At 45.0% G+C, this 12067-nt stretch overlaps 4 protein-coding genes across 4 annotated transcripts; 1 reads left to right on the top strand and 3 right to left on the bottom strand.

Annotated features, from left to right (window-relative positions):
- Positions 1 to 7238: 7238 nt before the first annotated feature.
- On the bottom strand, positions 7239 to 7856 carry BT62DRAFT_226402 (uncharacterized protein). The gene is made up of 2 exons (XM_043180128.1): positions 7627 to 7856; positions 7239 to 7565 (listed from the first exon to the last, which is right to left on the bottom strand). The coding sequence occupies exons 1-2, from the start codon at positions 7820 to 7822 to the stop codon at positions 7375 to 7377; spliced, it is 387 nt and encodes a 128-aa protein (XP_043038269.1). The 5' UTR covers positions 7823 to 7856; the 3' UTR covers positions 7239 to 7374.
- A 1167-nt stretch (positions 7857 to 9023) lies between these two features.
- BT62DRAFT_1077528 (uncharacterized protein) lies at positions 9024 to 9630 on the bottom strand (the record flags this gene model as incomplete). The annotated part of the gene is made up of 2 exons (XM_043179309.1): positions 9024 to 9088; positions 9134 to 9630. The coding sequence occupies one exon, from the start codon at positions 9628 to 9630 to the stop codon at positions 9166 to 9168; it is 465 nt and encodes a 154-aa protein (XP_043038268.1). The 3' UTR covers positions 9024 to 9088; positions 9134 to 9165.
- An 860-nt stretch (positions 9631 to 10490) lies between these two features.
- On the bottom strand, positions 10491 to 10711 carry BT62DRAFT_899059 (uncharacterized protein; the record flags this gene model as incomplete). Its single annotated transcript, XM_043183353.1, has 2 exons — positions 10491 to 10589; positions 10646 to 10711. Coding segments are annotated over 2 exons (165 nt in total), but the record flags the coding sequence as incomplete, so codon positions are not given.
- A 224-nt stretch (positions 10712 to 10935) lies between these two features.
- BT62DRAFT_226190 (uncharacterized protein) lies at positions 10936 to 11721 on the top strand. Its single transcript, XM_043180126.1, has 3 exons — positions 10936 to 11221; positions 11294 to 11471; positions 11518 to 11721. The coding sequence occupies exons 1-3, from the start codon at positions 11110 to 11112 to the stop codon at positions 11570 to 11572; spliced, it is 345 nt and encodes a 114-aa protein (XP_043038266.1). The 5' UTR covers positions 10936 to 11109; the 3' UTR covers positions 11573 to 11721.
- The last annotated feature ends 346 nt before the right edge of the window (positions 11722 to 12067 follow it).

Raw genomic sequence — 12067 nt, 5'->3', positions numbered from 1 at the left:
CTTTTTGGGGCTAACAATTGCCTCTGTCTCACTGTCATCCACTATGCCCCTCGACCTGAACTTGTGTTTACATCCCTTCTCTGCCAGAACTGCTGCCCTTCTCTTCCCCTCCCGCACCCTCTTCCTCCTCTCCAGGGTCCCCTCGGATTCCTCAGACTCATCATCTCCCTCAGTCCCCTTCACCTGCTCATCATCGGACTCCGGAGGCATATGGCGAGTCACCTTCTTGAAGCGAAGACCGGGGCCAGGACTATACCGTTTCGCCAAAACTTGACACAGCCGAAAATCAGTGGCCTCTGCGGGGGTCATCAGCAACCCATCCTCCATAACCATCCCCTCTGGCTCTACCTCCTCAGCCTCAGCCCTCGCCGCCACCTCCGCAGCCTCCCTCTCCACGGCCTCCCTCTCCTCAGCCACCCTCCGAGCCGCCTCTCTCAATACCTCCTCTGCCTCCTTAGCTCGCCTCTCCACGGCTTGCCGAACCTCCTCTCTCTTCCTCTCCAATTTCTCCTTCTGCTCCTTTTTCTGTGTCCCCCGGGCTACACGGTCTGCCTGGACCTTTTCCTCCTGCTCTTGCTCCCTTTGCCATTCCAAATGACTCTCCATGGCCTCTGCGTATTCTTCCTCCGTGGCCTTCCATTCTAGACGAAACAATTCCTTGGCCTCTTCAGGGCCATTGGGGGTGGATCCTCTCACCAGAGGCTCGGGAGTGCGTGAGCGACGACATAGGCAATGATGGTGGTTTCAGATCAAGATACAAAACTCCCATGGCCACTAACAATCCTCCATGTGGCCCCACCGGCCATCAGGATCAGCACTCTTGAGAGCAAGAACGCTAAAGGGGGGATACTGTTACGCACATGCCGCCAGCCTCCATGTCACCTCAACCAACCACGAATTCTATCATGCTACCCACCAGACTCCAGCTGCTTCCCATTACCTACTAATTTCATTTCACCATTATCATTTCACATCTGTATTTCACATTGTAATACCTAGACCCTGAACTCAGTAGCAAATATTCACACCGGAACCCAATGGAACCCGACTCGGAATTAGCTACCATTAGTATATAAAGCCATGTATATCATCGTAACTACTCAGTTCAAATATCAACTTGGATAAGCCATCTACACTTCGTACTCACTCTCCCCTATTTCATCCGTCGGATTCCGCTCCAAAGGATACTCCTGTTCACTTCTCTGACAGAACCCTGTTCTGTCCATCCAGATCCTTGGGCTCCGACTCAAGAGTGACATTGCCAATAGCTTTGTCAATGCCCATGCACTCTGCCGGACTCCGCGCATGCACTCAAGCCCACTCGATTGGCACGTTCCTAACACCTTCCTCTATTCATTGGCTTTGGCAGCTAGGTTATTGGCATGGTGAATGGCACAAATGTGTAATTCTTGCTGGAGATTGATGGTGTGGATAGTCTCCCCATCTTCTATTTTCTCATCCCATTGATCTTCAGGGTCTTCATTAGGTAGTTCAAATGGCATTTTTTGGCAATGGCATCTTGTGAATGTAATTTGCTCTGTTTTCCAATTGATCAGAAGATTGTGATGTATGAGCCAGTCATGCCCAAGGAAGACCTCCTTAGTCCCAAGATCTGTTACTGCCAAGTTGATTCATTTAGAATGATTCCCAATTGTGAGTCTAAGCTCTACAAATTTGGTAATCAAGCTGGCTTGGTTTTTTGTCCCATCTGCATTATAGACTGGGATCAATACTGCTGTAGCTCTGGTTGAGAGTTTGTGCTTGTCAATGAAGGCATGATTAATGGAGCTCCCTATACACTTGCTGTTGACTAGAGCAGTTACAGTGTAAGTTGACTGAGATGTGAGTGTCTTGATTTGTGCTTTGGAGATTAGATCCCATCCCAGGGTCTTAGACCAGCAAATGAATTTGCATGACCCTCATAACTCATCCAGCCATTTCAGGGCTTGGCACCATTCAGCCCTTTTTATTCCTCCTACTATCTCATTGATTACTTCTTCAACTTGGATCCAGTGAATCCAGTTTCTGAGCACAGCTTTCACCACTTTTTTGCTTTTAGCATCTTTGATAGCTCGCCAAGTCTATTCAGTGTCAAATGGTTTGAGCCAGGCTTTGGAGCTCTCTGCCCCTTTTTGGCTTATAGGCACTTGAGTTTATTTGTTTTGCGATTCTGAGGTATGCATAATGAAGGGTATATTCAAATGCTCTTTGGATATTTTTATAGCTGCAGGGGAACTATCAGTCCATCTAGCAGCTGCTAATGGCACACCATGGTCTTTGGCCAATCCAGTGGAATTGCTCACTGGTTGGCCCTTTCTTTTACCTCCTCCATCTTGGTTTTCTTTCCAAGATCATCTTCCTCCTTCTGTAGCTCTGCAATCTGAGCTCAGATGTCTTCTCTTGTTCACTTCTTTTTTGGACAGTCCTTTGCTATGTGCCCTTTCTGGCCATAATTAAAACATTTGCTTTCCTTTTTTATCTGGTCTATGTCCATCAGTTTTCTGAATCTGGTGTATGTCGTTCCGGTTTCTGTCTTCTGTGCTTCATAGATGGAGGCCGTCAAGAGTTCTAATGATTTTCTGGCAGTTTGCTCTGATTTGTTTAGAGTTGGTGGAGTTGGCTTCTTGGTGTAATTCTGGAGGGTTGATGACTCTGCTTTCTGTCTTTGTCACTCTCTGTACATTTCAATGATTCATTCCTTTTATTTGTCATATCCAATCAGCATTAATGCTTTAATGCCAATTGCTGAAATCATCATAATGTATGAAGAGAGGACACCCCTTTTGAGGACCTTGATCATTCATCTATTATTTGCTATATCATCTCGAATTCCAGCAAGCTTTGTCAGGTATTCTAGCTCATTGAAATAGTCTATGGCCACCTTATCTCCTATCTTGTATTCTTTGATCTTTTGCTTATGCACTTCTTGCACTGCCAGATCAATGAATTTGTCATATAGTATTTGTTTAAATACCAGCCACAAGGGATACCAGTAGTGCTCCTGAATCGATGATCAGAAGTTCAAGAAAATCAGGATCTACCAGTTTTTTGCCTTCTCTTCAAGATAGAAGGCAGCAAAGATAACTTGGTTCATATCTGTGCTGAGGTATCCAATGTAAACCTTGAAGTATTGCTTGCAATCAACCAGGAATCGATCGATATTGTCTGAGACTCTCTTGAAGAGGCAAGGTTTTCAAAGTAAGTCAGATCAGCATTGGAGGACAGTGGCATTTTCAGGTAGAGTGCCTATCGGGTTGGGCCATTCTACAAACAGAGATCGGCTTCATTTCTGTGAGGGCCCAGAGAAGGAGTAGAGGGAGTAGTCATCAGTGACCAGGCTTCCTTTTGGAGTGCTGTCCTTCTGGACAATTACTCTATCTCAAATAGTGAATCTGAGGCAGATGACCTCAGAGTCATCTCTTATTAGCTCCTTTCCCATTCTTTTTGTCATCACTTCATCAGAGGGTGGTTGTCCACTGAGGAGGCAGCTGCCCTTCCTGGTCTAAGGGTTCTGAAATTCTTCATGCTGTGATGCCAAGGGATTTGGCTGGTATCATGCCCTTGTGAGCTGAGCTGCCATGCTTTGGATTGATGTGTCTGATGTCCCAGCTTGACTGCAGATGGATAGTGCTATATAAACAGCTCATTTTGGCAGAATGGGTGGGGAGTTCAGCATTGGCTGTGGTTGGTTTTTGAATTGATAAGAGGGAATCAGCTTGAGAGAATCCTCAGAGTGCCATCTGTCATATTCCTCTCAGGCATACTTCATCACAGCATACTATAAAATATCTCTTTTTTCAGTATCATCTGCATATTTATACTTAAGTCTTAGGGGCATAGCCTTTCAGCAAGCATCTCTCTATAAAAAAAGTATTCTTTGCTTGTATAGTCCTTGATACTCTGTCCCCCTCATCTGCTCTATTTCTTCCTTCAACACTTCTTCATCAGTTTCTTCATTGATGCATTTCATGAATTGTTCAAGCCTGAAGGGGTCTTCACTGTTCTCCTTGTCACCCTCATTGCTACTGTCCTCTTTCTTGAGGAGAAAACTAATGAGTGGGTTGTAGATAAATAGCACAGCTGGTCTGAGGGTCGCTGGAGACTCTGTTATCGGCTCTGATGCTAGGTCCAGCTATCTCCATTCATTGGATGGAAACATTTGGGAGCTGGCTGTATTGAGTCCCTCTTTGTGCTCTTTCCTCCTCCAGTTCTCAGCTATAGAGACTGAAGTTTCATTGGAATCCAGGATCAAGGAACTGGTGGGTGACTCGACTTCCCAAGAACCAGCAGAGAGCTCAGTCAGAGATATGAGCATTGTCTGGTACCTGGAGCCCATAGGCTCTAAGGATAGAGTCAGCATCAGAGGAAATAGTATCTGTTCTGGTGGAATACTAGAGGGAGAGAGAGTGATCATCAATCCTAGTGCCTTAGCCCCTTCGAATTGCTTCTTCTCTGTTGATGATGCTGGTTGGCCCTGTCCATAGGTCAGTTTCTGAATTGAGCTCTCTGAAGAGGGACCTAGAAGAGTTGATGCAAAGACTGTATCAGCCAGGGGAGGCTGATCTCAGCCTGGCAGCCTCTTTCTGTCATCATCCTTGTCATCCTTGTCTGTCATACTCTGCTTCTTCAAATTCTCACTGTGCTTCTGCTTGGATATACTCAGTGAGCTCCTTCTGAGCTTGCTGGACCTCAGCCTGTCAACTCTGGTTCTGCCGCTGCTGCTGTACTGCATCATTGTAATTAAAGGAGACCTGTAGATCCCAGTCTGGGAAGACTCATCATATAATTCTATTCCAGGTGATTCTTCCTCTTGCACTAGCCATTCCTGCCTCTGGCTGACTGCCAACATGAAGATGATTGCAGGGGTCTTCTGCTGCAGCAATAGCAAGCTCCATGTTCATGAAATCCTGGTGGATGCTCCTTCCATGAGGGTCATTGAGCCTCAGCCTGCTGATGAATGGGCTTGACTCAGGGATAGTGTAGAGGGAACAGTAGGAGGAGTTGGAGATTGTCTGAGGTCTCGAAGCCACTTGAGTGGCATTAAGAGAGTCTCAAGCACAGTTTCCAATCTCTGGAGCATCTGAGGCAATGGAATGACTGGGAGTGGGGGTATTCAGAGGGATGTTATTGGTGACCTCCTCATGCCCATAAGTGATATTCATTGTCCAAGGGTTCTGAAACCCTGTGAGGCTAGGGTTGCAGTCTCTGCTGCATTGTCAAGGGGGGTATCAGGGTCTCTCCTCTTCCTGAAGGCTCTCTGAATCTGGGTTGCTATCCCCAGTTTCTGATATGGGTTGTTTTTGCAGCTGGAAGGACATTCTAGTGGAGGTGGGAATATCATAGAAGGGTAAATCTGGGGTTATATTTCAGAGAATAGTACGAATCTGCTGAAATGCCTGATAGTATCTGACTATCCAAGCAGTAACTGATTGTCATTCATGGCAGAGAGTGATGATGGCTAGAAGCCCAAGTAGCATTCCTATGATGGAAGCTATCAACTCAAAGAAGTTGTGATTAAGGTCAGCAGTGGTTGCTGATAGCATTCAGTTTCTCAGCACAATTGGGCTTGAGAAAGGGAAGGTGAAGCTTCAAGCTAATTGTTAGGCTCAAGCTGCATGTGATCTACTAGCACATGATAAACTAATGTGACTTCACATTCAAGCCTTCCATTAGAGTCCACTTTTATGTGCTGACATAGATTTCCTGTGCTTCAAGGCTTTGTGTGACTAGCTCGAGAGTAGAATGAGATGGAATCAACTTTAGCTCAAAGCTGAGGATTTACCAGCAAGAGCAAGCTCCTTAAATACTGTACAAAGCTTGCTAATAATACTACATACTTATTGTGTGTTTCTCTGTCCTGTTGTCTATTGTCCTTGAGTGTTGCTACCATACATAAAAGGTTGATTGTGCATTGTCAGGCAATGTTGTTGCATTGAAAGACAATGATGGACTTGGCTAGTTGTGATGACTAAGCCTCATCCCACAGTCTTAAGCACTTATTCTAGTGCTCTGACTAAGTATAAATAGAGGTTAGTGGAAAATCATAACAGGATTCTTCTTGTTTCATTGGAAGAACCTCCAGATCTGAGTCTCCAGAGGTGGCTTCTGGTATAGTTTCAGGTGTGGGCTCATTGGTAACTTAGGTGGCCTCAGGAGGGAGGTTGTAGAGAGGGAGAATGGATATGATATTTTGAGTTTAGCAGTAGATCATTCAGAGCTCATGGTAATACCTGATTATCCAAGTAATAACAGACTGATTTCCTCAGCAGAGATAAACAATAATGAAAAGCCTGAGCAGGATGCCAATGATGGCACTCAAGAGCTTGACAAAGTCAGAGATGATGTCATGGATGGATAGCATTTGGTTTTCTTTACCACTAAAGTGTATAAGAAGAGGGAAGCAGGAAGCTTGGAGCTAACTGTTAGATCTAGCTTGCACATGATCTGGACATGTGATAAACTAGCACTGTATCATGTTTATACAGTCACACTAGAGTCCACTTAATGTGTTATATCAGGCAAATGCTTCAAGGCCAAAGACAAGCTGGGCTCAAGAGAAAATAGTGTGGAATAAACTTATAGCTCAAAGCTGAACTACTACAGCAAGAGCTATCCTACTTATATACTGTTTAGCTATAATAAATATAACTGCTTTCCTATTGTACTGTTCTGTGCTATACTGCTTGTTCTGTCTGATCATTTGAGAGTAGACAATGAGGAATTGTTCAAGGACAAGATGACTAAGTATAATAGTGCATGTCATTATGATTATCTAATCTTCCCCATGCTTGCAGGTAGGCACTTGTGATAAGATAGACACTCTGATAAGATAAGAAAAAGATAATAAAATGGAGAAAATCATAATATTGACAGATACTAGTCACCTTCACTATTGTCACTTGATCTATCTACATCCTGTGAATCCTCTCCTGATTCAGTGCCATTGCTCTCATTCTCCTTCTCAGTCTCTTTCTCATCACTGTATGGGTCCTTCCATCCAATTGCATGTCCCACTTCTTCAACTCTTTGGTATCCAATATTGTCTTTCTCAGAGACCTCTCTGCCTTCTTCCTCTAGCACATTCTATTGTATCCTCTCTGAGCAGATAGCCTTATGGATTTGGTCACTATTACTCATATACATCCACATGATGCACATGAATGATCCATTTAAGCCTAAGCTACCTTCAGAATCATTGTCATCCCCTTGTCCAAGAGCACTCACTTTGTCCTTTACACTCTCAATCTAAAGGTGATATATGTCTATACATCCATTTTCAGTCAATGCTGATTTTGAACACTTTTGACTCTGGGTCAAAGTTGGGCTGAAATTCCAGGAGCATGGTGTCATTTGTGTTATGCTTGACTTGAACAATCACCCTTGGACATTCAAGTGAGGATCTGTTCTGGAACATTGTTTCAACTGACAAGCAAACTCCTTGTGAAAGTTTTCATAGCATTCTTTGTCTTTGTATATTGCATGAGAGAGATTGGCAGAGCTGAGATGAGAAATTTGGAATTCAGTAGCAAGGAATACTTTGCCATGCTCTTCCAAGTACCACTTCCCTAGAGTAAACAAAAGCATGATAAGGTTGCATTCAGTATGGAAAGAGATATGATGACCAACCAGGATCGATGTGAATCCATGTCTTTTTTAGATGCTTAGTGATGAAGATGTGTTCGACTGCTGCTTTAAAATTGCATGAGACTTGATGGCAATCAATCCACAGGAAAAAGAGATCTTTCACTCCAGATTTGAGGAGTATTTCATAGAAAATATCTGGAGGAATTTCCAGAGATTTTCCATCAGAGGAGGAGGCCATGATGGAAGCCAAATTGTGGTCTAAGCCAAGGCAGCCGCCGCTTGCAAAATCGGAGCGGATCTTCCCAATATAGCAGATGTGATAGACACGGCCACCGCTCGACTTTGGTCCGCCTCAGCCGTCTTCACGGTACCGCTCTACTCGCTTTTTTACCGTTCTCATCCCACCAAAAAAGATATGCTGTTGTCTGTCTAGAAACTAGATCGCTCTATCCTCTGCTCTAGCTGTATATCGAATATATACGCATCAATCGAAGCTAATACGATGGACAGTTAGATACTACTAGTACATTACACTGTGACAGGACGACGCGAATGAGTGCAAGTACATCCCTATGATTATTGTCATTCTTTTCTTGATGCCGTCAGTTCTATTGTGTCTATCGACACTCCTCATAGTCAACTTAAGTTGTAAAAATATTGCTAGTAACGACAGTATAGATGCAATACGACACACAGTAGGTCCACCATGAGCTTAGATTCTTCTAATGCCTTCAGCAGCCCTCTTTACTACCACTTGTGGCATAAGTGAATTAGTAATGGAAATTGATGCGTAAGGCTTACAGATGCCCTTAAACATGTTTTACTATTTTGGTGAAGCAAAAATGCGATACTGGGGATCTATCCAGAGTTTGACGACTGCGAGGCATCAAACACTCCAAACGGAGTTCTTGGAACGGGTACCTGACGCATTAAGACGTGGATAGATATGGGGGAACGGGGCGCCGCATCCTGGTCCAAGGTCCATTACGGTGAAGTGAAAGCGTGTGCGCTTCACGATCTGCTGATGTGGATTGAAGATATATCAAGTCTGGACCCGCAAACATTGGTCGAAAGATTGCAAAAAAGAGTCGCAGGCGTGTGGATTTGCAAACATAAACCTGATTTTTCGAAAATCAGAAGTTGTCATATCTACGGCACCACGAACAGCACGTAGAATACAACGAACAGAACGCGCACGAAAAATTAGCAATGCACCCCACTGCTAGTGCGATTGCGCCTTCAAAGTGATAGTCGTTACGCGAAGAAGAAACGGAAGGCGGGTCCGAATCTCGACTAGAAAAGCATCCAGTAGGGAAAGTACTTCGGGCTTGCATTGCTTCCGGTAGCGCTGTAAGGCCCATACAAAGATGGAGTTCTCTAGAATGCCCATACATGCTTTGTGTGAATAAGCTTAACTCCTCACCCAAAATGATATTTTTGTCGACAATCCGTAGATCGATGAGTGAGGAAATAAAGGGAAGCATCATGGGACATATTGAAAATTCTAATGGTTGTCAGGTTGGTGGACATGATGTACTGTAGGACGCACCATTGTCAGATGGAGAGTATGGTACCAATTAGTCAAATGGGTATCGAGGATTCGGAGATATCATTGGTGCCATCGACATTAGCTAGTCCTGCTGGTTTGTCAAGGAACAAACTCCGAATGAGGGTTGTACAATGGTGAGAGAAGATCCGCAGAAGGATATCGTTGGATCTGATAATCTTTGACTCAAGGTCATGCTGAAGGAAGGGCCCTTCCATCGGGCTTCCTTGTACGGCAGCTGAATACACCAGAAAGAGGGATTCTACCGAAGAAGACCTTGAGCGCGCAGCGACGCAAAAGAAAATGAACTCCCTGGAGGCGAAGCTCTGAGAAATGAAGCATCGAGGGTATTCTGGAAGCTGTATTCGGGCGGAGGCATATTCATTTGGACGAAATCCATTCCTTTCCGGCGGCGACAGCCCCCGCAGGAGCAAAAAATGATCCACAGCTTCATGGTTGATGTCGGGTTGCCATAGATTCGTAAGGTCGGAAAGTAGCATGATCACCGGATATAGATGAATAGCTCCATTTTATTGACACCGCCAGCAATGATATTTCGGAATAGACGGATACTCGTCAATAGAATACAGTCCCGGAAGGTCAGACGACAGATACGCAACATTTCACGAGAATCCGAGTCGGACAGGTGCCCAAAAATAGAGTCGATGATTTGGACCTGCTGATGAAATGCTACTACAAAAATTTTTGGAAAAGAGCGGGACGGATTGCGATCACGTTTTAGGTCCCCTTCGACTTGGAAAGCTGGCAGCACTAACAAGGGAAGGCTCGCTTGTTAGCTGCGGTCTTTCCGCGGCAGCAAGGAAAGAGGCATCGGGAATTGCCGACTTCACTCTTTCCTATACCAACACATGACACTCGGCTGTATAACCCTCTCAGCGACTTTCTGAGTAAGAATAGTCGTGCTTTTGGCATACAATATCACTGTGTATTTATATTACAGGTTGTCGGCGCCTTCTGGAATTCCCGGTGTTTTTTAAAATATGAAGCCTTTATTGGACTGCGACTAGGAATTGTGCCGCGTCTATCGCGGAATGAAAACCGTAGCAAAAGATTATTTGGTCGTGATTCCAACATGAATATCCAACGAATCTTCTGCAGAACATGGCTGTTCAGCGAACGGCCCGGGCTGCAGTCTGATGACTTCGCGAGAAAATTTAGCTACGGGACTTTCCACAGACATGCCTGAGGTACTGGGGATCGTGACCAAATTCTCCGAAACATTTGTACGTTATTGTAAGCGTGTCTTCACACTTTTGCACATGCTAGTTACACTGAAAGCAATACAGGTTTCTACCGTCGCTAAAATACAATGGTATGCAGTTTGTCCTTCAAAAACTGGTCAAGAAATTGTAATCTTTTTCACCATCGTCTCGGGAGCTGTCTTTGGGAACGTCACCGTCAACAGCCCATTTTCGAGGGAAGCTTTGATCTCTTCTTCCTCCATATGAAGTCTGACGCTGCGCTTGTCTTCATGAGGCGACATGACTTGCTTACCTTGATTCCTTGAGGCAACCTCAGTGTCCTCAAGAATTTGCCGTACTTGCGCTCGCGGACGGCATAGGTTTGGATAGTGATGGCGGGATTAAGAGGAGGGTTGTCTTTTATATTCCTCGACTCTTGCTCGAACTCTCTGCTGTGACCAGTCCACGGTAAGCAGAAACCCGAAGAAGGTTATCGAACATTCCAAAGAGTCAAAGAGTCAACGACCTAGCGACTTCACAGGGACCTACGAGGTGCTTATCTTTCTGCAGCATGGAATACACTTCATGCTGTTTGAAAATTTTCGCGTCGATGTTCAATCAAATTTGGGGTTCGAGATCATGTGATCGAATCCAACCTCAGATCCTACTTCAAGTTCTCGGTTTACTGTAGGGCTCGAGCTTGGAGAATTGTGAGTTCGACTTGAGCTCAATGGCTAGCCATGTCGCTTTTTCAAACACGCAATCTACATCTCATCGATGTCTGTCTCGTCGAGCATGCCAGTGTCTACAACCGGAGCTGCTTCCTTGATGGAGCGTTGTATTAAGGGCGGGGACCCGCTGCGCCGCTTAGCTGAAGGAAATTTTAAAAGTACGCTACGCGTTTCCTCCACTTGTGCTCGTTCACTATCTTACTCCTTCCGTTATGGTGATCTTCACGAAGACGCCACCTTCAGTTTCCCCGGATCTTCAGAAAGTGACGTATCCATTGATGTCTACAACGGCCGCTCGACTACGTCATGTGAGAGTAATATCTCAAGCGAGCACAAGGACAGCTATGTTGTTCGGGAGAAGAGGTATGGAAAGTTTGCGAGGACACTTCAGCTTTCTAGGGTGTCAAGGTTTGTGCCCTTCTATTTACGGTTCGTACTCACCGCTTGTGCCTAGGGCGATGAGAACAATATCTATGTCAGACGGAGTGCTGACGGTAATTGGACGGTGACCTACAGCTGGACCTGACAGAAATTCCCCGGTTTTTTTTTTCGTCTAGGATGGACATTGGACTTGCGTGTATTGCTTGGCAAGAAATTGAAGGAAAATACATCGATCAGACATGTGGACTACGAACTCTTTAACGTCGAAGTTTGCTGGTTCCGTACACGTGATTTGCTTGACATAACCGGCAGGAAGGCAGTCGATTTTTTTCCTCTCATGCCGCGCAATCGTCGCCATCTACTATCAGATATCTCAAGTACTAACCCCGCTATTCTTACTGGAACAGCCGGCCCGACGTCTATCAGCTACTCACGATCCGTCAGTCGCCCGTTTACCGTTTCCCCCAGGCATATTGGCAGCAATTTATGCGATGGTTCTATTTCGAATGGCTGCACTTTGTCTTGTGATGACCAGTTGCTGCTCATATACGCGCGTTTCGTACTAACAGACAGGCATACATCTAGAACTCGTTCCCGGGCCCCAGCATCACGCGTACTTTGAG

This window comes from Guyanagaster necrorhizus, assembly GCF_019112545.1.
Source record: "Guyanagaster necrorhizus MCA 3950 unplaced genomic scaffold BT62scaffold_17, whole genome shotgun sequence".
NCBI classification, from domain to species: domain Eukaryota; kingdom Fungi; phylum Basidiomycota; class Agaricomycetes; order Agaricales; family Physalacriaceae; genus Guyanagaster; species Guyanagaster necrorhizus.
The sequence above is the reverse complement of the archived record's forward strand: the minus strand, read 5'-3'. Positions and strand labels throughout refer to the sequence as shown.

Bases quoted from the DNA above. Each gene is read 5' to 3' on its own strand.
- BT62DRAFT_226402 (XM_043180128.1), bottom strand. From the start codon at position 7,822: ATGGCCTCCTCCTCTGATGGAAAATCTCTGGAAATTCCTCCAGATATT. The intron at 7,566-7,626 runs GTTGGTCATCAT...TGTTTACTCTAG, and splicing joins ATGGATTCACATCGATCCTG to GGAAGTGGTACTTGGAAGAG.
- BT62DRAFT_226190 (XM_043180126.1), top strand. From the start codon at position 11,110: ATGTCTGTCTCGTCGAGCATGCCAGTGTCTACAACCGGAGCTGCTTCC. The intron at 11,222-11,293 runs GTACGCTACGCG...ATCTTCACGAAG, and splicing joins AGCTGAAGGAAATTTTAAAA to ACGCCACCTTCAGTTTCCCC. The intron at 11,472-11,517 runs GTTTGTGCCCTT...GCTTGTGCCTAG, and splicing joins CAGCTTTCTAGGGTGTCAAG to GGCGATGAGAACAATATCTA.